Source organism: Ptychodera flava, chromosome 15 (genome assembly GCF_041260155.1).
Source record: "Ptychodera flava strain L36383 chromosome 15, AS_Pfla_20210202, whole genome shotgun sequence".
Classification (NCBI taxonomy): domain Eukaryota; kingdom Metazoa; phylum Hemichordata; class Enteropneusta; family Ptychoderidae; genus Ptychodera; species Ptychodera flava.
Window position 1 is genome coordinate 14,441,101 of NC_091942.1, and position 27,055 is coordinate 14,468,155.

At 36.3% G+C, this 27,055-nt stretch overlaps 1 protein-coding gene across 2 annotated transcripts; it reads left to right on the forward strand.

The window, feature by feature from the left end:
- The first annotated feature begins 117 nt into the window (after window positions 1-117).
- LOC139151262 (WD repeat domain phosphoinositide-interacting protein 2-like) lies at window positions 118-26,449 on the forward strand. Of its 2 annotated transcripts, none has more exons than XM_070723924.1 (10): window positions 118-335; window positions 467-552; window positions 4,461-4,627; window positions 17,116-17,403; window positions 18,204-18,274; window positions 18,857-18,964; window positions 24,016-24,180; window positions 24,514-24,621; window positions 25,103-25,239; window positions 25,889-26,449. In XM_070723924.1, exons 1-10 carry the CDS (start codon window positions 265-267, stop codon window positions 26,032-26,034), a joined length of 1,347 nt encoding a protein of 448 aa, XP_070580025.1. In that variant the 5' UTR covers window positions 118-264; the 3' UTR covers window positions 26,035-26,449. The 2 variants fall into 2 exon arrangements, with proteins under 2 accessions (XP_070580025.1, XP_070580026.1); XM_070723925.1 differs by having other exon boundaries at window positions 129-335; window positions 4,467-4,627.
- Window positions 26,450-27,055: the final 606 nt, after the last annotated feature.

Below are 27,055 nucleotides of genomic sequence, written 5' to 3' on the forward strand. Positions count from 1 at the left end.
AACATGGAAAAAGTGGACTTTCCGACTATGTTTTATATGTAAACGAACACACTGTTGATTTACCACTGGAGGACCGTCGACCCTGGATCCTGGACCGCAGCAGCGCCATCACCGATTGCTTATTACACTGTGCCACATACGCATGCGTGAAGTGTCATTGTTTTTAATGGTGAATCGTACGGGAAGTACCAAATTTTGTTATTTTTTAACAATAATCGTCAATGTATGTGAGGAACAGTGAGAGAGGGAAAGCCATTAGTCTCCATGAACCTCGCAAGCCACGCAGGGGAGGCAAATGCTAATTTGCTATTCGTAAATTTCAACCAGGATTGCACGTAAGTAATGATGTCATAACCAAAAGCAACATCTCTGCGCTGGATACTGTATACGCTGCAGTTTTCATCCGTTATGTTTTTAACACAACCAGTTTCGCCTATTAACCGTTAAATTTAAATTTCTCTTTCAGGTCGCTAGCTGTAGGGACTAAAACTGGATGTAGGCTCTTTTCTCTCAATTCCGTGGACAAACTTGAACCCATTTACGAACACAATGGTGAGTTTGTTGATTTTGTTTGTTAGTCACGTCAGCTGATCGGACCGTACGTCGACCGCGGGTCGCAAACTGGCAAAGGACTTCGATCCACGCTCACCCTTTCACATCGACTCTTGATTTATTCAAAGTTGCCTCTCGAGCCTAAAAGACAACAGTATTGCTACGCCTCCTGTACATTTGAAGATACGAGTGCCAGTGGACGGGACGAAACTTAGAAGAAAAACGAAACGCTTGCTCCTCCCCAATATATTAGACAAAGTTGAAAAAACGTAAACAAAGTGAAACGTCAACAGTCCTCTGCAGGCATGATGACATCATATGGACAAAAGTGTATGATACCATTTGTAAAGCAATCGATATAATACATTATATATGTGAAATATTTATTGCTTATCATTTTATAAACTCACCACATTTTCAGTCAACCTATATTTTCCATCGGGTCAATTCAATAGCGATGGAAATTGCGCAACAACTGTTTCTGTTGCACCAAACTGATGTTGAACTTGGTGTAAGCGTATACTATTGTGAATGGCAGCGGCCATACAGTGCAGCAAGGACGTGCTAGTGTCAAACCCATACTATCAGGCGGACCACTGAACCACCCTGATAATGAATTAATGAATAAATATTTCTCAGACATAGTAATAGTTCGAATAGGCTTTCAATATATTGAATCAAATTCGAAAAAATGGTAATATTTCGTCGGCCTTTGTTCCATTGTTTAAAGAACAGTGAAAGGTGAAGGCAATTACCGCTTCCTACAGCAGTAGTCTTGCTTTAAACAATAGAAGCTATGCTTTAATTTTTATCTTTTAGGAAATGATTCATAATTATATGAAGATAGTTTCATTAGTATGCTATAGGAATACTTTTGCCCGCTAACTTCCCCTAACATTATTTTGCACCATTTTTAAACATTTCAACTACATAGTACAGATAAAACGGTGAATTAGTTTACATTGCCCGAGTTCTAGTACTATGCAAACATGTATCATAAAAACGAGAAATTACACTTTCAAAATGTTACTAACTTATTGATCAAATTATGAAGATTTCGGTTAAATCACCCATGTTGTATTTGGGCAAAAGTCATACCATATGACAAATGGGATTTGACATGCATGCATCAAGTGACATTCTTTAAAGCCCCAACTTAATTGTGTGTGAGTTTGTGTGTGTAACCATTTATAATGGATAGGTTATGAGAGTTTAATTTACATATTTGCAATATTTGTGAAGTGTTCTGCAGATTAATGGAACAACAGCTTTCTCAATGAGATACCTGTTCAGGCTTTGAAGCCAGACAGTTGGGAAAATGTAGCCATACAACAACAAAACAGTTACCACTGAAAATGGTGAACCTGTGCAGTGCTGCATTCAAAGCATTGGAGCATCACATAAATATGACACTCCCACCACACCACTTTGTTGTGTTCTGTTCGGTTTATTTTTACAACTACTGGTGGCTAATGCATGCCTGTGGGTTACATATCACCATCAAACAAATGTAGCAAGTGGCGTGCTAGAAGAGATAACATACAAATTCACCCAAAGTCTGCAATATTCAGCAGGGTACGTTATTCTTTCCAAAATGCTCTATAGAAGAAGTTAACATGCTTCTGACAATTTCTATTTTGGTATCATTATGGCATAGACTGCAAGTTGATATCAAATATCAACAACACACACACACACACACAGAGCATCTCTTGCTATTTATAGCAATTGGGTTTTTTTTCATGTTTTATTTGTTTTAATAGCAATGGTTGATCAAATCACAAATACAAATAGTCAAATTCTATTTTAGAGTACTAGTGAAGGTGAATGTTCATACCTCGAACAGAAAAAAAAGATATCTCATGAGCCTCACATTTTATTGCATTGAAGGTAGATAGGATTTGAAGAATCACCATTTTTGCCCAAAGCTGGAAGAAGTTCCCATTGTTATGTTTATTCTTGCATGAAACTTTCACAGACTTTTAGGGTAGGGAAACTTTGTGCAAAGGGTGTTAATGAGTTGAGACAATATTCACACTTGAAGATAATGAGTCATAATCAATAGAGAATATTCATGTACCTCTGGTTGTGCACAATATATGTTGATAAACACAGCTGAATTAATTTCCCACAATGCAATATTTTAAGGGTATTGTTTATGTCACTGTAAAGTTGCAGTAGGAGCCTGGACATAGCACAATTAGGAAATTTGCATGTCAAAACAGCTTTAAAATTAGGCCTGCCGTATTGTGACAGATCTTTGTACCCTACCTTACCCCCAGGCCTGGAGTTATGCCACATATAGTACATTGTCACCATTTCCCCCAACCTTTTGGAAGTTATCAAATAGATTCAAATGAAACCACTGTCATCAAATTCCAAACCCTTGTTTTTCAAATTGATCATAGACTAAAATGTTACTGTGTATCTATTCATAAACATCCATTTATCTATCATGGATAATTGAGCTGCACAAGAGGTAAATGTGAGACCCAGTACAGTATTAGTTTAGGATAAAAATATCTGGCTATATTGCAGTGTGCACAAAAATGTTGGCCAGTGTGGCAAAAGTGACAGACTTTTGCTGGCTGTTGTTAAGTATCTCAATATAAAATGTGACTTTGTCAAATTCATTGTTTTGAAATAAAAACATAAACAGCTTTGTACTACAGGAGAGGCATAGTTTACTGGTATGAGCTGCATGTCAAGCAGGCATCCCAAATGTTGTTGATGCTTCTTATGAAAGTTCATATCGAGAAAGAACTGGCAGATTTTCTCACATAAAAACTGCATAACTTTGTGAAAATCATGAGTAAGCAAATAGGCAAAATTTTCATGTCTAGCATAGCACTGTGGGATTAATTACATACTTCTATGATGATAACATGGAATTCAAAACAGCTGGAAATGTGACCTTTTACACCTCCTATGATATTTTTATTTCCTGGTTTTTCTTTCTGACAATACACCTGCCACTGTCACCTATTAAATTTAATGAAAGTATCAAATACAATCGGACCACTATGCATATGTACATACACGCTGATCTCTGATGCATTATGAAAAAATTTACCATTTATCCCTTGAGCAAGTTGTAATGTTCAGTACTTGTAGCTTCTAGACAGAGAAAAAAAAAAGCATGGCAGGTCTGGTTTGGCAGTCATGTAAGACTAACATCAGTGTGTTTAATTTGTCTGTGGTTTACCTCACTAGGTTCTTGTTTATCTGCACTTTCAATGTCTAGCATTAGTAGCAAGTCATCTAGCTCAGTTTCAGAGCAAGAATAACATGTTTCTTTGTTGTACATGTACATTGTTTCAATGAATATGCATTGCACAAGATAATTTTATGTTTGTATAACATTCATTTTATATAAAATAAACTTTTCTGTAAAAATTTAAAAAAATCCTTGTTTGTAAGTCACTATAGTTGGCAGTATTTAGAGAGACTTAGTTTGTTCCATGTTGACAAATGAAATACTCTTTGACGGATTTGATAAGGAATTAGCTTTTACCTCGTTTTCTCAGACTTTGGTTTAACTGTCGTACAGAGAATAATGGAAGTAAGGACAGCATGGCAAGATTATTGTCATTTATGATAAATGTTATTGAACCGTAAAGCATCAAAATCAGCTCATCTCTTTCTAAAACAACGTGATGCCACTGAAAAAACAACATACAATGACATACCTACAATTTACTAAAGCCAAGAAACACTTTAATATCTGTATGCAATATTTGTAGACATATTTGTAAAACTAATCTATTTTCATTTGACTATTTTCATTCTGCCTATTTTGTTTAATGCAGCTCGTCACATCTTGCCATTATCTCTCATGTAAAGTCTAGCAACAGGCAAGCAATAAACATTGTCAACTTTCATTCTTTCTTTTTCCCCCCAAATTTTAGAAACAGAAGACATCTGCATTGTGGAAAGATTATTTTCCAGTAGTCTTGTGGCAATGGTGAGCTTGTCCTCGCCTAGAAAGCTGAAAGTTTGTCACTTCAAGAAGGGTACAGAAATATGCAATTACAGTTATCCCAACACCATTCTGGCTGTGCGGCTCAACCGATCAGTAAGTGTAGTCTATCGTGTACTTTAAACCCTTTGAGCGCCGGAGTCTGTTTTCGTCCCCTTTGTAAAATAAACCCCAGTCAATTTTTCTCAGGTTTTTGCCAAAATTTTGAGAAAAAACTGTAGCCAATGAAATGTGATGTCCGTTTGGTCCAAAATTATCAAAACATTACAGAAAAATTCATAAAAATCGGTAAAATTTTGCACTAATATTTTGGCGGGAGAAAATTACAGCGCTCAAAGGGTTAACAGAAGCCTTTGTATCAGGAAGTGGGATGATATGGAGATTTTTGGCATATTGTTATTGATATCATTTCTTTGATAAAAGACTGGTTTTTTTATCTGTAGCTTGGTAATCAGTGTTATCATGGCATCCCCATGGACTCCAAGCACGACAAAAACTATATTCAGCGTCAGATGTTCAGACATGTATGGTGTAAGATTACCGAAACATGCAGAAATGTCTGACGGCTCTATGGCATCTTGTAATTTAGTCCATAAAATCCCCATATGCATGTAAATGATATGGATGATTTCAAGGCTCAAATCACAGAGCGTCTGGAATGATTGATTAGTGGTTTGAAATATCTGAAAATGATATGTTATACGATGATAACCTCGGTGATAACATTGCGGAAAATGGGATAACGAAACCTCGGATATGCCCAGAGAGAGAATTGCCCAGAAAGATATACCGCAACTATGCCTGGACTTTTCTTTTCTCACCAAAATACCATCACCATGACAACTTTTATCTGATATTTTTTTTTACGTGGATAAAAGTTTTCAAACAAGAAACCTGGGATTAATTTTTCATCTCTTTACTCTGGCCTCATCAGACATGCATGGTCCTTCACCTTTCTAATGTTTAGGTCACTGTACTCAGTCATATGATTAAAGGATACAATTTAGCATTCCAGATGAAATTTATCCTGCTTAAAGAAATTAGGTTTCATCCGTCGTCAGTCAATAAAAATGAAGCATTCTGCTTTGCATAAATTATGATTTTTATGGCCTGTTGTACCACAGAGCAAATGCAAAGAAGCATGTAGGTCAGTAAGCTTTCTTGTCTCGTAAAAATGTTCAAGTTTTCAAGGTTTGCCTTTGTAGCCGGTAAAATAGCTACCCAATGATTTCAGCTCCTAGTTATGTTACTGAATGACCAAGATGAATGAATGAATCCAAATCTCAAATCATGCACATGTAGATCCCATAGTAACTTGGCAAATGTGAATCAACAACTGCATTGGGTGGGCGTATCTACTTGATGCTACATTTAATTAATATATGTATTTTCGACTATGCATACATAGTGGCTGTACCTTTGCCTTATGCATATGACAAGAGGTCAATGTGTAAAGACCACCAGAGAAAGACAGATTCAAAATCCACATTATTGGAATGTTCTCACATACAATCAGCTACCTCATATATCAGTATATGTGAAAAATTGAAATATCACCTTTGGTTTAAAATGTCAGACATCTAATACAGAAATAAAAGCAATTCAATGCTACGTGGGACTTACATACCGGTATAAGCATATATGATACACAATCACATGTGCACATAGATACACCCTACATATTAGGTACTTTGAAGAACTGATTATTCATACATGTATAACTTACTAGCTATACCATGCACTGTCGATGCTGCCAAACTTCTTGTACAAACATGCTTAAAAATTCTTGTCGAGTTAAAATTGCCATTCGTTATAATTTCATAATTTCAGCATTTACAAATGCTCAAAAGCTATTGGTTAATAATTAACAATGTTACAATTTGGATGCTTGAACTCCTGTTTTAGTTGTTTGCTACCAATAGCATGTATTTAGTGAGAATGAATATCAGAATATGTCAAAGAGAGGAGCAGCCCATGGAAATTTTGATAAGAAATGAAACAGGATATTTTGTTCTTCCTTCCTATCGTACATGTACATGGATACCTTGATCAGCATGCGCATACCAAGGAGCTCATTTACTTGATATTTTGCTCAGAGCTCAGTCCTGTTTGCTAATGTAAGACAAACATGTAACTTCCATTACTAAGTAGTTGCTTCATTTGTTGCTACCAGGGTATATATATTGAAAACATTTGATTTTGTAAGCAAAGTGAGACCAGATGCCAAATTCATTGTCAGTCCGCAAAGTAACTCAGCTTTGGGTATTTCAGACTTGGATCCAAATAGCAGAAAAGCAATTTTAAATTAGCTACTTTGAATCATCACTAGAAATGCTTCGCAGACATTTTAAGCCCACCTATATGATAATGGTAATACCTTCACAGCTGTGATACAGTTATGAAGGACCTTGACTTTATGGACCTTTCGTCCAATATCCAAGGCCTGGCCCTTCCTCCTCGTGACCTTGGCTGCCAAAAAACATTTCTAGGCCACAAAGATTGTACGGCCATTGCAAGTTTAAATTTGAAACAAAACCGTACTTGGTTTATGCCATTACCATACATGGCCATTGCTAGTATGCCTTACAACAAACCAAAGGGAGATAAAAACAAAAAATATATGGCAATCATCAACATCATATATTGCCCTATAGTAAAACTCCTTGACCTGTTTTGCAGGCCCTTATCATGCAAATTGTTTCCATTGTTCACTGTTGCAAGTTGCAAGTAATGATAAGTCAAGTGATATGGTAGGTAATATAATAACAGCTAAACTATTCATTTCAAGCAACGGCATAAACATATTTTTAAACAAATTACACAGATAATTTACATTAATTATGTAGAAAGTGTGAAAAATGTAATCTTACGTTGATTGAAGGATGCCAAAGGTATTGACTGTCAGCCTGTTGAATTTAATATGGAGACCTATTATCTTGGTCACTTTTAAATATATGGTCTTTAATTAAATGCAGCAGTACCACTCTTGATCACCAAAGACCTTTCTCCACCACTGGCCATATCAAGACCTTACATCAAAAATGATTTAATTTTGAATGAATTACTGTATGAATTCATCAATCATTGCCTTGATATTGGCACTGGATCTGCAATTAAAAAACTATCTACTGTTGATTGACCAATCAGAGTGCTCAATTCAGGGTGTTTTATCTACTCGTAAAGCCTTGGTCACCAAATTCCAGAAACGAATGACAGCGCCGTAGTAAAGTACTGTCCAATCAAAAGTGAACATGTCATATTCTGTAGACATCTGGTACGTTTTAATATTCAAATTTGGTAACACAGCGGAAACCAGCTGCAACACAAAATCTGCTGAGGTACAAACATAAACTAATGTGCGCTAGGGCATTTATAGGATGTTCCATTACATTGGAAGGCTATTTCACAAATAAAAGTTTTAATTCATATCCTAAACATGTTACATTGACAAAGGGGACGGTTGACGTAAACACATTGAAAACGAAAATATATCAGTTAGGGGCGATAGTTTTTAAGTCGGATAAAACCCTCGTACTCGGGCTCTTCTGGTATATAAAGTCCAACCCTACGATAAAATGTCTCGGCCTGTGGCCTCGACATTTTATCGTTGGGTTGGACTTTATATACCAGAAGAGCCATAGTACTCGGGCTTTATCCTATACTTACGGCACAGTTAATGTCAGTTACTAGAGATCCAAACAATGTATTGACAGTTAGACCAGATGTAGATTGAAATGAAGTCATTGGAAATATCTAATGATATGACCTCACGGTAAAATAGCTGAAAACATAAGTCAACTATAATTATGAGATATTAGTCTAGAAATGTCTGTGCCAAATGACTGGGTGTGGCCTTTCGTCAAATTAAAAATGTCCATATGCAAATTATCAGCCTGCTTTGTACAATTCCTCTCATGTTTTGAAATTGATATGACAGCATGTTGTTATGTAATCACGATACAGTGGTCAGTTCTGTGCATGGGTGCCATCTGTGGTGTTTCATTATATACAGTATCTGTTTTCCTAACCTGCTCTGCAGAAAGGCAACACATACAACAAAATTCGTGTCCATACCCTGACCGCCTTGTAGAAAGGGATTCTAGAACTAATATTGTGAAGGAACCAATACCTTGAACATTTTTTTTCAGAGTAAGTTGATCACAAAGTGTTTCATGCAAATGATTCATAATTTTATAGATTGAGAGGATGTCACGGAGACTGTTATTGAAATAAAATTCAGATGATTTCACATATCTGCTTTATTAAAGAACCAGTGAATACCTTTCTGAAAGGTGTAAACATGACCCTTTACAAGTTAAAATGGGACAAGGCCGTGTGAGTTGAACACCTCATCAAATATAACTGTGTAATTTTGTATGGTTATAATGTTGAATCGATACAACCAGCAAATATGTGAAGTGGGATCAGTCCCAATGGTGGAAATATTGTGAAAACTAGTTACATTGACAATACAATAAAAATAATGTATCTATTTTTAGTAGTTCTTTTCTAAATAAACGTTCTTTGCCATAGGGTGGTGAAAATGCCCCATGTACCTATACATAGTGGAAAAGCTCATAATGCCTATACACAACTCATAGTACATTTTGCCCAAAATGTAAGTCAAATACTGCATGTTTAAACATGCCTTGCCGATAGTAAGGTGCAGGGAAAAAAAGACAATGTGTTTGTTGCATTTCGTGTGTTGGGCATGAAACGTTAACCACAGATTTTACTTCTGTATTGACAGTGTACATACGTGTTGGTTTCCTTTTTATATACACATTAAACATGTTTCTCAGTAAGTTGAAATAAACAACTGTCACCGTAACTGGTGCATATTGATTATGTCATATTTGTTGCTGTTATTCATCGGGCAACACAATTTCAATGTTTTTTTTCAAAATTTCATATGTACCTGTCATAATTTTGTTGTGTATTATTCATTATCATATACCCATGACTGTATACGTGTCTCCTCTGACGCGTCATGACGTGGAAAGTAAAATATCAGTCTGATACGGCACGTTATACGTCATCAATTGTGTTTATTTCCGATTTTGATGTTATGATGTTCATCTTGCATTCAATCAAAATTTACCGATATAAAACGAAACATATTACTTAGTACATATGAATTTAACGTTCCTTTATTTCAGATCTAAAGAGAGTTACAGGACAGGTTGTTGTAGAAAATTAAAAGTTGATGTTTACAATCTGTTGTATTTCGCGCTACTTCGTCGTTCCTGTTCACGTCAGCCATGTTTCAGCAAGAGTTATTAAAGTGAATTCAAACTTACAATATTGTCCGTGTAATAATTATCCACCGAACCGGACGGTGACCAGAATTAGTAAATTGTCTCCATTCCTTTTCTGAACGGCGAAAAATTGCGCTGAAATAATCCTGTTTAGACCGTATACACTCGACGACTTGATCAGCTGTTGTAACAAACATGTATCAATGCGCTCAGACCAGCGGCAGAATATAAAAACATAGTCCCTTCGAAAGACTGACAAAAACTAATAAAATTTCTTTATTTTAATTACCTTTTACATAAATATACGGTCATGGGCATATGATAAATCGGTTATCCCACGATATCAGCGCTTGGTTGGGACGTATTGCCACTCGTGAGTGTGCGCGCCGCATCACACTCGTCTTCGACTTGTGTGATGCGGCTCGCACCCTCACTCGTGGCAATACATCCCAACCAAGCGCTGATATTGTGGGTAACCTCATATTATTGTACACATGAGTAAACTTATCATATGTGAACTGCAGTGTTTTTATTAAAATCCTGATACAAGTAATAATTTTTCAGATCATTTATAATGTAGGAGATAACAGGGAAGTTACATGTAACAGTAAAAATAAAAGTTGAAGTCTACACTATGATAGAATATGGAAGGCTTTGATGTCCTGCAATATGTTCTTTTCTTTTAATGACAGCATTCTTATTGTACTGTACTTAGCCCTTCAAGCTGAGTAAAATATTATCGTCATTTACTGCAAATATGTTTGAAAAATTACCTACTTACGCCATTTATATCAAAGTGGTTTGACATTTTGACTCTCGCTTTGAGTATATGCACATTTCCTTGATTAATTCCCACTGAATTACATAAACTGATGAGGATACCATCTATATATTTCAGATCAGTGAAATTTGTAATTTTCATGCGAAAAAGATCACGGCATAAATGAACAGTAAAATAAAATTCTCGTAGAGGTAACTTGAAATTTTGGAATAATGTTATAAATGAACATACCACATCAATACATGAAGGATATTGACGATTATTTCTCCTGTTATTTCAACAAACCTTTTAAGACAAACAACTAACTGAACAGTGATGTAAATACCCTAGTTCAGAAGGACATATGCTAACACAAGGTAAATGCCAACATCAATCAATTTCAGGGTAAACCAGGTACAAAGGTTGAGTCCGACAGTGACAAAGTTTACATGTAAAAGTGCATATTTGGTAGCAATAGGAGATTTAAATCATTTATTTGACAATTCATGGATACTTCTGATCTTATTCCGTCAATTTTAGTGATTGATATAGGTGAGATATTCCATTCCCACTAAAAAGCCCTAAGGACCAATGCAACAGTGCTTTAATCCATACCGTTGTCATAGCTGAAAACATACCTGTATCTCTATGCATAGAAGTATTTTTGAAGTGTATAAAGGACGATATGAACGTAAACTAATCAACTAGAGTGTCATTCTTACCTCTTTGAACCTTGAACTATGTCCCTGTATTTTCTTTTTGAACCACATGCACAAACACAATGTGAACATTATGAAATTTAGACTAATTTACTCACAGAAATTAAATTCTCTTTCTCTCGAGGAGTTACAATTGCCCGGTTAAATTTAGAAGAAAGGATGCCAAATTTTTGATGATCTTGTAGTCCAACCATATCCCAATAGTTCCATCAGGTTAATTATTCATCCATTCAATGTCTGTGGTGTCAACAGTCTGCATATGTTTATTTTTGAAATATATTATTGTTCGTTGTTTTGAACTGGAATAATCAATATTTCTAGTTGTGTCATGGGCAGAAAACAGACTTTTAAATTCAACCTGGCTAAAAAGGAGGAACGATAATAGTTACAAATTGCCAATTAATTCATTCATTGAATGTCAAGCTGGGTATGAAAACAATTTTGTCTGTTATTCTCAAAGGATATTCAAATATCTCAGGTGGTATAGCTTCTATTAATTTATTGTATTTATTGAAGAACAGAGTAGATCTGGACAGCTGATTACTTTATAGCATCACTTGTATTGATTAGTTTATTCTCAGTACTTTAATTTGAATGGATGCAGATTGAATTCAAATTAGTAATATAACATACAATTTACTTCACAGACAATGGCATCAAGAGAATATGAACCTTATTTAAAAACAGCCGATTTATTTGTCATTGTATTAATTATGGGGCAATCTGATTCTGCATGTCTATCAATGATGTATAGTTTTGCAGTCATTTGCAATAACTATCAAGTAGGATTGAGATCTAGGTCAAGCATATCATGTTTGTACTGATGACCTAGTTTACTTTGAACAGCGAGTATATCAGCGAGATGACAGTGTGACATATTTTGAAGATTGGGAATTCTGACAGGTGTAATGCATTGAGAGTCATATTTCATCTTAAGCATTGATCTATTGCGTGCAACCTGTTTCGTACAAACCACTGAAATATTCTTGGCAGGATCTTTTAAGTTCTATGGTGCTAGGGGATATGAAAGGGTTCACATGGAAAGATCTTCCGTTTCTTTTTATAATGCTAACTTTGCAAGATATTGCATTAGTTAAACAAGTACGTCGCTTACATATCAACAAGCTTCTTTGAAAGCATACAGCATCAATGCAACTTCAAAACATACTGGTTTAAGCCTGGATACAGAGTCAATAATCACCAGTGTCTATCATTGAACAAGTAGCCATTCATTAGAAAATGAAAGCATTTCACTTGTATCTTCTCCCCCAGCATACATATGCCACACACGTTTGTCTTTGTGTAATTCTCAAATTGATCTATCTTAGAAGGATCCGGGGCAGTGTCTCCTCAAGGGATGTTGGAGATAGTGTAACCATGGCAACTACCTGGTTTGCACTGACGAGCATTGAGCACGCTGCATTCAAATTTGAACTAAATCCCTAATTATATTTATTTATTTATTAGCCGTGTTCACAATAATGACATTGCTCAGAAAGAAAGAGAAGGGGAAGAAAATGCATTCAAACGTCATAAATTGCAGCTCCAGGGTACCAGATTATACTGATCCTCAGATATGCTATGATGTAGGGGTTACCATGCCAATTGGATGTTATTGTCAGGACAGTGTGGTGAACACGGATGTAACAGTGTCTAACGGGAAAATCTACTTTGAATTAGCAGTGCAGGTTGTCGTAATGATGATGTACGCATTGACTACTCAGGGCATGCCATATTATCATCACCTATACATATCAATTTTGTTCATAGATGTCTGATGGGTTCATGTCAGCACTGGTCAGTAATTCTGTTAACTATATGCTGGCAGGCATTGTTGCCATGCCATGTTATAGTAACTCGTCCTGTCTTTACATACAGTATATGGCATGGGTTGTATACAGGTGTAGTGCGGCAGTGCACAGTTTAGTAGTAAATCCACATATGCTACATGATATACATTCAGCCTTGTGGTAAGAATGATCAGATCTTGACATCGTGGCATAAAACAGAAAACTAATCCATTGTGATTGCTAGATATCAACGCATACAAGTGTATAGGGACTCTGCTGGGATTCAGCTGTGATATAAAAACTATGCAGTGCTACATGCATGTGCAGATCCACTGAATTTTGTGGGATTCCTTATCCAAAAACTTTTCTGTGGCTGTTAATTTTGTCTATTTGCATCGTTTGATATTCATGGAATAAAACAAGAAAAACAACATCAAGGCAGATAGCTTCAAAATTTGACTGCCCTTTAAGCAAAATTGTGTGTGCCTTGGTAACTACCGTATATGTTTCCAATACTGTGCCTTGTATGCATTTGATCTGAACAAACCCCCAAAAAAATTGATGTTATTTTTACTTGTTCAGATGGTACAGTGTACATGTAGGTAATATAAAATTTCACCTGCCAAGTTAAAGATCCACTCGCTCTGCTTGGCAGTGTTTAGGCAGTAATTTCCCATGTGGTTGTTTGTAAAGATATTAAAGAAATGTATTTGTTCCTATAACATTGGACTGTACCTGTACATTATCAAAATAAATAAACCTGTCACTGCCATGATTTGACCCTATAAACCCATCATTATAAATGGCTGAGTGTGGATCTGGTTATAGGGAATCAGGGGTTAACAGGTTTATGACAAATATGCTAGCAAAATTCAAAGTAACAGCATTGTTGCATCATGGAGTAATTCATTTTACCTGTAAAATTGTGCCAAGTATTAAGAGCAAGGTATTACTGCTGACAAATAAATATATTTCATAGTTCCACTGAAACCATTATTTAGGACTTCTTTTCATGTAATTGCATGTGTCTGGTACATTCCAACATATACAGTCCATTATACTTAGAACCTACTTGCATCAAAAAATAATTAGGTGAGACCAAAGTGCATTTGTCATAGGTGTAGTAACAGACAGAGTCATGTGTACTACCCATAGAGGATAGTTTATAGAGTGAATTCACAGAATGTTGCAAGTCTATATTTGTGATCAATATTAATCCTCTTTCTACCAGGCTCCATAGACAAACCATAGAAATAAATACAACTTGGGAGAAAGAGGATTAAACCTGACCTACCAATTTGTAAGTCAGACTTGTGTCATGGTCAAGCGTACAAATATTTTGATATTTTGATACTCTGAAATTTAGCTGCTATTAAAGAAGCTGCCCCGCATGTAAAATTGTAACTCCTCAACGACGCGACAAGGTCTACATGTATGGCAAAATCCAGTTAAAAATCCCAACAAGTGTGTAGTTGAGTTTTAGTCCCCACGGACACCGTCCGGGGGGACTTATAGGTTTGGTCGTGTCCGTGCGTGTGTGCGTCCGTGCGTGCGTGCGTGCGTGCGTCGTGCGTGCGTCCGTCCGTTCACGCAGATATCTCAGAGATGCAAGGAGCGATTTCATTCAAACTTGGTACAAGAATTACTTCATATGTCATACAGATGCACGTCAATTTGTTTTGTGATACGATCCAATATGGCTGCCAGGCAGCCATTTTATTACGATTTTTTCATGTACAGAGCCATAACTCAGACATGTTTCAACCGATTTTATTCAAAGTTGTACAAGGACATTGACCAATGTCATAGATATGCACATCAATTTGTTTTGTGATACGATCCAATATGGCCGCCAGGCGGCCATTTTGTAACGATTTTTTCATGTACAGAGCCATAACTCAGACACGTTTCAACCGATTTTATTCAAAGCTAGTACAAGGACATTGACCAATGTCATAGATATGCACGTCAATTTGTTTTGTGATACGATCCAATATGGCCGCCAGGCGGCCATTTTCTAACGATTTTTTCATGTACAGAGCCATAACTCAGACATGTTTCAACCGATTTTATTCAAAGTTGGTACAAGGACATTGACCAATGTCATAGATATGCACGTCAATTTGTTTTGTGATACGATCCAATATGGCCGCCAGGCGGCCATTTTGTAACGATTTTTTCATGTACAGAGCCATAAGTCAGGCATATCTCAACCAATTTTATTCAAAGTTGGTACAAGGACATTGAACAATGTCATAGATATGCACGTCAATTTGTTTTGTGATACAATCCAATATGGCCGCCAGGCGGCCATTTTCTAACGATTTTTTCATGTACAGAGCCATAAGTCAGGCATATCTCAACCGATTTTATTCAAAGTTGGTACAAGGACATTGACTATGTCATACATATGTACGTCAATTTGTTTCATGATATGATCCAATATGGCTGCATGGCAGCCATATTTGTTACAATTTTTTCGTGTCCTTAGCCAAAACTTGGGCACGTCTCAACTGATTTTATTCACCGATTTTATTTAAACTTAGTACAGGGACATCGACCTATGTCATACATATGCACATTGATTTGTTTTGTGATACAATCCAATATGGCCGCCGTGGCCATTTTTTCCGATTTTTTCATGTCCGGAACCATAACTCAGACATGTATCAAGCAAATTTATTCAAAGTTGGTACAAGGACATTGACTTATTTATACATATGTATGTCGATTGGTTTCACGAGATTGTCCAATATGGCCACATGGTAGCAATTTCGTTATGGTTGTTTCATGTCGAGAGCCATAACTCTGGCAAGTCTCAACTGATCTTATTAAAAGTTGGTACATGGACATTGACTTATGTCGTACATACACTTGTTGATTTTTTAAACAGTAAGATCAAATATCGCTGCATGGCGGTGAATTTGTTACAATTTTCTTATGTACAGAGCCATAACTCAGACATATTGCCACCAGTATCATTCAAAGTTGTACAAGGACATTGACCTATTTCATACATATGCACTTCAATTTGTTTCACGTCATGTAGCAGTAACATGTCAATTATTGAAGTTTCGTAAATAGGCTGATATGTCAAGAAATACTGCATCAAATTCATGAAACTTTGTACAGATGTTAAGCTCACATTGCTTTAACATTGAAAAAGACATTTATCAGTGTCATTTTATTAATTTGTAATTGCATAAGTAATGAACTTTCCTAATTAGGGTGATATAGCCACAAATTAATACAACATCAAATGTGATGAAACTTGATACAGATGTTGATCTCATAGTGTTGTAAATACTGCATCAAACTTTATGAAATATGGTACAAGTGATAATCTGTTAAGTGTTAGGATTGTATGCAAAAATGTTTTGCAACATCCTGTTGATTAATTCCTAGTAGACTCATTTTATGAACTTTAGGATGGTGGCCTACTTTGGTTTTATGTTTTCATCACCATGGAACTCATTCTTGGCCATTGAGTGCCATCTGTATCAAAGTATTTATCACAGACCTAATTATGAAGAGGACTCTATCCTCTCTGAGGACATGTAATCAAAGTACCCATTAACAAGTGGGGACTGTGTCATCAACGATGACTTGTCTATTGGAGGTTCTCTGTGGGAATAGTCTAGTATGGTTCATTTCTAGTCTACATATACCCATTTTTGCAGATCATCTGCAATAATGATTTTTATGATGTACAATTTTGGGAGAAAAGTGTAGTGAAAAAATAAAGTATCATATGTGTACAGCTTTAATGGTTGGGAAAATGTTTTGATAGGCAGACAAGTTCAGAAAATTGAAGTGAGAGGCATACAAGTTCAGAAAATTGAAGTGAGAAGTTCAGAAAATTGAAGTGAGAAGTTCAGAAAATTGAAGTGAGAGGCATACAAGTTCAGAAAATTGAAGTGAGAAGTTCAGAAAATTGAAGTGAGAGGCAGAGAAGTTCAGAAAATTGAAGTGAGAAGTTAAGAAAATTGAAGTGAAGAAAGTTCACAGAATTGAAGTGAAAGTATTAAAGTAGATTCCTGTTATTTTTTTCCCGCAGAGGTTGATTGTGGCTTTGGAGGAGAGTCTGTACATACACAATATCCGGGACATGAAAGTGTTACACACGATACGAGACACACCACCCAACCCAATGGGACTGTGTGCGCTGTCCATCAGCAATGAAAACTGCTTCCTCGCCTATCCCGGCAGTAACCATATCGGTGAAGTACAAATCTTTGACACGATCAACCTACGTGCCGTCACCATGATCCCGGCACACGACAGTCCGCTTGCAGCGTTAGCGTTCAATGCCACTGCCACGAAACTTGCGACAGCTTCTGAAAAGGTATGTATGCCTTGCCTTCCTGTACACTGTACAGATTGAAAATTTTGGGGTTTTGAAAATGTACTGGGTAGTAATTTGGAAAAGGGAAACATGTTTTTCAATGTTGTATACAATACACCATAATTAGATAACAAGACATTGTTATGTAAATTTTGTCTGTATACTGTGAGATATCATAAGGGAGGCAATTTATCTCATATGTGAAATCTGATATGATATATTTGACAGATACTTATGTTGATAATTCTGAACCAATGTACTGGCTACAACCAAAGCAGTGCTGAAATATCTGCATAAAGGTCATCTTTAATACGACAATTTGGATACCTGATCTAAGTCTTCTGCCTCCATCCACCCTTCAATATATGTTACATGAGAGTGCCTGACTTTTAACAGAGCTCACTTAACTTTGAAATTACTGACAGAATAAATGTAGCACAGAGGTTTGGACAGCTTGCAGGATTCAGATGAAAAATCAAAAAAATTTTCTGAAAATTATGATATCATGCAGCATAAGTGTACATATGTTTCTTAGTCACATGTGTGCTCAAGAATATTGACAGTGACAAATTCCCTGGTATGATGTTCTATGTTCTGTCTTTAGTATCAGGAAAAAGTCTAAGATTTTTTCTAATTTTTACAAGTCTAGGTGTTGCACTGTGAATTCAACGACACACACAATGTCTTTCTGTAGGATTATTCAGGAGAATGATAAAACAACAGGAAGGAAACTCACAGCAAATATGATAATATTATCCACAAATTATCATATCTATAACAAACCTCATCTTCTTATTCAGGGTACGGTGATAAGGGTGTTTTCAGTTCCAGATGGAGTCAAGTTATTTGAATTCAGAAGAGGCATGAAAAGGTTAGTGTATTTCATCTCCATTTACAAAATATTTGAATCCCAGGTGAGGATAACATATACAGGGCTAAATCATCAGTGTTTGCAGTAATTGCCGTCAACAGAACAATACATGTAGCTCCATAATGGGAAATATTGAGTGTTGTGTAGTTAATCAGTATGCTTTGTGAAGATGTTAACAATCATGTACAGTTTTGTAGAGACTTCTAACACATTAAATATTTACAAAAACCTTTAAATATTGAGTGGGGATGTATGTTTACTCAGTAAAACCTTGTAAACCGTAGCTCCTCATAAAACAATGGCAGTGTCTACATGCTCATAATATCATTGCATGGTTTTGAGTATTGTTACCTAGTATAAGAAGGAAACATGTCTGAAATTTAGTCAGAGTAAATTGTTGACAAAAATTGGTGGGACTTTGTTATATATTTCAAAAGAAGGTAAAAACTGACAAGTTCAAATATCAGTCTACTGTCCATATCAAGTCATTCAACTATTAAAAATAGAATTTAATGACAATGTATATCAAGAAAGCAGCATGTAATGATTAATTTTTATCCTCATATTTTTGTGATGTTTCAGATGTGTCAGCATAAATTCCTTGGCATTCACAACAGATTCCATGTTCCTATCTGCATCCAGCAATACAGAGACTGTACACATATTCAAACTTGAGACACCAAGAGAAAAGTGAGTCATTACGTTTTAGCATGTATCATCAACACGTTCATTTTCAGCCAGACCGTGGGCAAATTAACTGGCTTACGTGCTAATTTTGGCCAGCTATCCTTTCATAAAAACTCATCTCATCCATTAAGTGGCAGACCCCTACTGTGAAGTCATCCCGCCACTTGCTACCCGGCAATCACCACTTACCATCTATCTGAAAAAAGTTTGAACACCGTGTATCATCCAATCTGGTATCTAAGATTAGACAGTTCATTGAGTATTATTTTTCATTGCATGAAATATTAGATACAGGGAATGTCTCTTTTCATATTTAATCATCACAGTTCCCTTATGCTGTCTACATTAATCCTCACTAAATTTTTTAGAACTTTTAGGAAATATAGTGCAAAAATGATATAAAATTTTTTACAACTTTTGTGAAATATGGTACAAATGTAATATTCAATTTTTTACAACTTTTATGAAATGAAGTGTAACTATTAAACTTTTTGCAACTTTATTGAACTGTTCGGCATTGCGGCTATATCATGTTAATGAAGAATCCAAATTGCTAAGCAGCAGTTGCTTGGGGAACTTATCAATTTGCCCCCAAAAACATGGAGTTCTGTGACTTTGTTTGTAAGCATATTCATGAAAGAGTATTTCAGGGTGTGCAGGTGCACAACGGCTGACCACAGGTGCGTTGCATTACAGAAATGCAAATGAGTATGTCAAGTTTTGAAAATACTTCACCCACTTCAAATTTAATCAAAAACAGCATAGATTTATGGAATTTGAACATATACTATCCCACTTTGCCTTTGATAATGATAGTCATCTGGGTATACTCCTGATTTGAAATAGGAAAGATCCATCATGCTTTTTTGTTAACATTTTAATTAAACAGATTTTCTGTCAAATCACAAAAAGTACAGAGTTCAAAAATCAATGCTTGCTCTTGTGTTTCAAGGTGTTAACTAAAGCTTTGCAAAAATTCTAGACAATAGAATCAAAATTGCCCATGTTTTTATGTGTTTTAAGCTATTCAAACAACATGCAAACCCAGAAGTGTGAAGGAAGCTATTAGAACGATACAAATTTTCACATGCAAGAGTTTGTAGTTGGAATGTTGCCAGTACTTGCACGGTAAATGGACTAAAGCCTTCTGTATCGCCTTACTTGTCTGAGCGCTCGCCAACCTAACACTATCACATGATCCACTCATGATATAAACCTCAATATGACAGGCTTACCACTAACAATCTCATGCTTGGATATCCATTTCATATATATTGGACAAACCTTAATATTCCCAAAGTCCCACAGCATTGAATTGATATCAAGAGGGACACGCCCCCTACCAAGCTGTCAGTGATACTGACAATCCTAAAAACTCCATTCACTGTACATTTTATATATCAGATATATTTCCTGATATTTCTGTTGTTTTTGAAAAATACAGTTTCTTGTCCTCCTCCAAAGTCAGTGTACACATGTCCAATGTTATTTGTTTACAAGAGAATTTTGTCTTGGCTTCAATTCATTTATTAGCAATAACAATACATATTTTGTCTAATGTGTTGTGTCTGCGCTGCAAGGTTGAATACTTTGTAAAACAGCATTTAGCAGAGGATAGGAAGAAGGCAAGGTTCTCCTTTTCTGAACAAAAGTAACGAAAATATTGTCTAGACTTACAACCATTGTGTCTTCAAACTCCTATTTACCGGTAGTACCTTGTATTCAGCCACACCATTGAAAACACCACGAGTGATGAAAAATATGAAATATGACTCCATTTTTAATGACTTGGGTGTTGGGTATCAGTATGTGTGTCATTAAGCAAAAGTTCAAGGAATTGCCGTATCTTTAATAGATGACACTAGTTTCCTGGAAAGTGACAGTATGCTGTACAATGCAGCATAATGTATGTGAGATTACTATCCATGAATTTTTATGCACCGCACTGCAAGAAATGAAGGTCTGTCATGTATGTATGATAAACTGTGAGAAAATAGCTGATTTGAATGCAACGTACACTAACCATTTCACCACCATGGTTTGATCCAAACCCATTGTTGTCAATGGGGAGTGTGGGCCTGTTTACAGGGAATCATGGCGAACAGTTTAAAGCAGTAATTTTAGTTATGTCACTTCAATTCAGCTGGTGCATGCTGTTTGTTTGTATTAAAAGTCGTTGATTTTGACGTAGTAATCTTCAAAAATGTATTTAGCAATTTCGATTGGTAATGAATGAGCAATTGCATAAGAAAAATAGAAAAAGTAATGGGCAATGATAAACTAGGGAAATCTTGAAATTCCGTCTTCATGGCAATCCAATAATGCTAGATAAAAGTAAGTTAGAAGCATGCTACAAATGTGCATAACTGTCTGTTGTCCACACACTGCCAAGAGATTGCTGACTGATTTGGTAAATTTTTGCTAGATTTTTCAAAGAAAAAACACACACACCATTTGGTAAGCAGAAAGTTTGTATCACCATACAGGACAATGGGGCAAAACATTCACTGTGACAGGGTAAAATATGACACTGACAATATGTTTTGGCTAGGATTCCTTTAACCTGTTCATCCCAAGTTTCCAGTAGACAGATCTTTGATCGTCAGTAATAATAGTGGGTTTGGGTTAAACCACTGTAGTGAAGGGGTTAACAGGTCTACTTCCAATATATAGAGCTGCGCCTATGCTGTGATCCAATTTGCTGCAGTTGTAATGAGCGCTATGTTTTCATTATCACAACTGGAAGTTGTGATATAGAGGTGGTTTCAACCGGTGTTTGATGTCGTCCGTTTCCGTAAACGACAAAAAGTCAAAAACTGCTGAACAGACTGCGTTGATATTTGGTACCGATACATAGACTGGTTCCAAGGTTCCAATTCGGAAAAATGGAGCCAAACGGAGCGGAGGTTATATAGTTTTGGGAAATTTCTAACCCCCTTTTTAACTAATTGATTTTAGGGGTCTTTCATATATGTAGTTTTGGAATGTACACCAATCCTGCATTGTGGACTGTTTTATGAGTTTTGGAACAGAAATGAGGTTTTGATGAATGTTAGAAATATGCAGGATGGCTGATTCAAAGTATAAGAGATTTCTATGCTCTTTTGGGTATCAAAAGCTATAAAAAAAACATATTTCATAGTTTAGATTCTCACTTTTGAGATGACCCTAAGCATTTGTTATGTAAACATCCTTGAGTCAATATACAGACTTTGACATTCCTGAGATTAAGTATCCACGACCTCTCATGTTACAGTCTTTCACTACCATGGTATGGCCCAAACCATTGTTATCAATGGTGAGTGTGGACCTGTCTACAGGAAATTGGGGTGAACAGGTTAGACAATGCCGTTACAAGTTGTGGTTAGTTATCAAGGTAGCACCAGCATAGAGTCCTAAGCATGTCCATGTGTTCTCACAGGAAATTACAGGGAAAAAAATTATTTGAGAAGTTTCTCTCCTTTAAATAGAAGTATATTACAATTTAAACCTGTCATGGATGGATTGCTCTGGCACACAGTCCATGTAGCCGACAATGAGATGCAAATGATATGCGGTCAAGGTCTCCTCAACTAACTTTCAGCTGGTTCTGCACTTTCTACTATTTTTATAGTATTTTTTACAAAGGCACAGACTTATTCTACCTGCAACTTAAAACTGATAGTGATTTTTGTAGCTCGATCATTCTTTACTATTTTTCATAGTTTTGGTAGCCGTAACAGACACTTCGTGTTCGTGTCGGCTACATGGACGATCTGCCATTGCTCTCAATGATCTGAAACACAGTTATTGCCCATTAGCAACAAATCTATAGCAAGATTTATGTAAAGTTCATGAACTTACACAAGGTATTAGACAAAAGATGACCATGACTTTGCTACTTTTCAACATTTATTTCATTCAGATTTCCTCAGCTTAGTGTATAATTTTGTAATCTTAATTACTGTCAACTTAGCTTTACTAACTTATTCTAACCTCATTATTCTTACACTATGTTTTACCTTATAACCACAAAATTTCAAGAGATGCATATATGATTGTCACTTAACAAACAATTTACAAATATGTCTTCTGCTGTTTTCTCCATATACATATACATGTCCCTTTTCTCATAAAAATGGGCTTAAAATCGCAATGTGAAAAATAGTCTTTCAGCTGTATGTTGCTCATTGACTTCGTGGTCTGTCTAATTAGTCCCCACGGACACCGTCGGGCGGGGGGGGGCTTATAGGTTTGGTCATGTCCGTGTGTGCGTGCCTGCGTCCGTGTGTGCATTCGTCCATCTGTTCACGCAGATATCTCAGACATGCCCTGGTCAATTTCTTTCAAACTTTGCACAAGGATAGTACCCTACCCCATACAGATGCACGTCGATTTGTTTCACAATGCGATAGAGTTTGGCTATGTTAGAGCACTTTTTAGTTTACACCACTATAGACTACCATGTATAAGTCAGCTGTCTATAAAATCCCATGCATAAGGCCAAGTAAAATAAAAATTTAGTTTCTCATCATATTCATATTGCAAAAAGGATTCAGTGACACAGTTTTTAGTCCCCATGGATGAAGTCCAGGGCCTTATAGATTGGGTCATGTCCCTCCGTTCACGCAGATATATTAAATATTTTGACAAAATCTCCCGTGGCCTTGGTGACCTTTGACCTCAAATATACATATTTGTCCATAACTCAGTAACCACAAGTGCTACACCCTTCATATATGGTATGATGGGACACCTTATGACGCCACATATTGTACCTCATTAATTATGTGCATATCTAATTTTGAGCGAGCCAATAGAGCTAGGTCTGATTTTTGGTATATAGGGATGACTTAGCAATTCAATTTTTTTGACAAAATGTCACATGACCTCAGTGACATTTGACCTGAAATATACATATTTGTCCATAACTCAGTAACCACAAGTGCTACACCCTTCATATATGGTATGATGGGACACCGCATGACGCCACATATTGTACCTCATTAATTATGAGTAGTTTCACAATGTGCCAGTTGTGATCAAGGCCATTGGCGCTATTTTTTCATTGTCAGACCAACGGAGGAACAAGGTAGCTGGATGGGGTATGTCAGCCAGGCTCTGAAGTCATCGGCAAGTTATCTTCCTTCTGGAGTAACTGATGTGTTCAATCAAGGACGGGCATTTGCTAACATAAAGCTGCCGTTTTCAGGCCTGAAAAACATCTGTGCACTGGCTGTGTAAGTACAAAATCTAATTTCTTACTCCTGGTGAAACTGTGCGCTGGTCAGTGAAATCCCCACCCCCTATCTCCCAAGAAAAAGAGCTTGTCTTTTTACTTGAATACAAACACATGGGAGACTTTGCCAGTATAGAGAAACCTAGATAAAACCATCCAAAGCTAAATTTCAAAGGGCTACAATAATTGCATATTGTACTTTGGTTGCTGATAGTCTTGACTGAAAAGTATTTTTGATAAAATGAGAAATCATAACAAGTTGAAAACTCTGTTGATTCCATTTTACATCATAATGTACATTTTCAAGTTACACTTGTCCCATTTCCACTTACAGGATACAGAAGTTGCCCCGTGTGGTGGTTGCGGCCCAAGACGGTTATTTGTATATTTATAATTTAGACCCGGCAGAAGGAGGAGACTGCACTCTGCTCAAACAGCACAGGTACACATTTCGATATCCTGTTTGATTTTACGATGTGCTGGTCGTAACTGCATCCATAGAAAGTGATTTTCAATGTAGTGTTGATTAAGAAGTGATACACTTGTACTGAAGTCAACTCAGTTCAAAATAAAAATCCCTATTGTATGAGACTTTATTAGTCTGCCTGTACCTTATGAGGGAATGATGACTCATTTTGCAGCCAGATTGCTATAAAGTACCACTCATGCATAGGGGAGAAAATTTGTTTGCCAATATTTACTCTGTGGATATCATCTCTTCGTGGCTGTCAGGACTTGTAGGTCCAGCCCAGTAACCAAAAGAAGTTTGTGTTGTCAATCTTTAGGAAGGTCACTGAAGAGAGTTGTAGAAAAAAAAGGGTAAAATTTCCACCTTGGAATTTACATTGTGTTGGCGTGCGTGGTAAATATTTACATCCGCAGTTACGATAGTTGCATTTTTGTTCAATCACCCCTTACTGCAGATTGATTGGGGATCCTGGTGGTGATGGAGTGGGTATAGAACCCATAGACAGACCTATCAAGCCTGGGGGACCACCAACATTTGCAGCAGCTGCAGCAAAGCCACCAGAGTCCATACCAGAGAGGAATATCACTGAAGGTATTTGGATACCATATGATACAATATATATATATATATATATATATATATATATATATATATATATATATTATATGTATATTATATATATATAAATATATATATATATATATATATATATATAATATATATATAGAGAGAGAGAGAGAGAGAGAGAGAGAGAGAGAGAGAGAGTGGGTGTGTGTTTGTGCATGTGCATATGTTTCTACGTTTGTATGTATGTCTTATGTGTGTACATAGGTATATATGTAACAGTGTGTATCCATGTTTGCATATGTATGTTTTATGTATGAAGTTGTGTATTTATGCATGATGCATGAAATGTTCATGTGTTATATCGGTAGAGAGTTGTTAGTTTGTATGCCTATGTGTGCCTTTGTTGTTACATGAAAATTATTCCCTACTCCAGATTTCATACAAAATCTTCAATTGAACTACCAAAATTCCTACTCCAGATTTCATACAAAATCTTCAATTGAACTACCAAAATTGTTACAAGTGACACGGGAGCTGGTGCTGATATCAAATTTGTTATCGTGTTGGAAACTTGCACAAACACCAGAGTATACACCTGCATAAACTTCAAGAGAGATTTCTCAAATCAATGTTTTACATTGAATTCTGAATATTACTAAATCTCAATTTTCAGATTATGTTGAAAATCTGGATGAAGAAGCCGTTCCGACAGCCGACCTTCTGGGTACCGCAGTGCGAGAAGACACACCAACTGACGACCTAAAACTGGACGACGAGAACGAATTTCCACCAATGACCCACCACACGGAAAACATGTGAACATGAGGAATATTACAATTCTTTTTACAGGAAGCGAATCGTGATTTGTGATTTATCAATCTGACTGATGAAGTTTAAAGGATAAAATATACAACATCATGTCCAAAATTTATTGGTCAGCCTCTTATTACATTGTTTGCTTTATAACTGGCCTTTTTTCACCCTAAAGACATTTTCTTGTCATACAATGAATCGTGTTAGGGCCATCATTACAAATCCTACATAAGTTGTGTATATTGATATGAAAATTATACAGTATTTGTAGTGGATTAAATCTTGGTAGTAATTTTTGTTTTGGTGCGTAGGGTTTAGTTTCTATCTTGGTCTTGTTACAGGCATTCTGTCTGTCCACTGAATGATTATCTTATTCTGTCAGAAATTTTAATGTAAAGCTCCAATAAATCTTTCAGTTCCATGATTGTTGTCGCTAGTTTTGACACGTGTGAGCTTGCTGATTGATAATTGTTATCATGTCACAGCTTGACCACGCCGATACAGTGTCCAGTATATACTCTTTGTGTACATGAAACCACGAAGCGTTATCTGACATTAACAACAGAAATGCTCATAAAAGAGATACCGATTCAATTAAATGATTTTGCCCACAGCGAAGCATGGGCACCCCATTTTGCAAGCTGATAAAGTTGCAAATAATTGACCATAAGTCTACCGGTTGAATTAGTCTAATGAGAAGGCATCACTTCAATAAGACTTTGTTGCTTGTACTAGATAAACACATAGTGGATTCATGCACACAACATATGCATACCAGACACCATATCAGTAAGGTCAAGTGCAATTGACTGTATTTGACCTCTGACCATACTTTGTTACCCATCTACCTTGCTAATACGTGCAATACACCTGCCCAAAGAACTCCTGGAACTGACATGGTGGCCTTGTCCAACTTGTTCCTTAATGATGTCAAATATGATGAGCAGTGTCTGTCGTTCACAAGTAGATGTGCAAATCAAAGACGCCCTCAGCATTACGGGTCACATGACCAGGTAGTTGAAACACA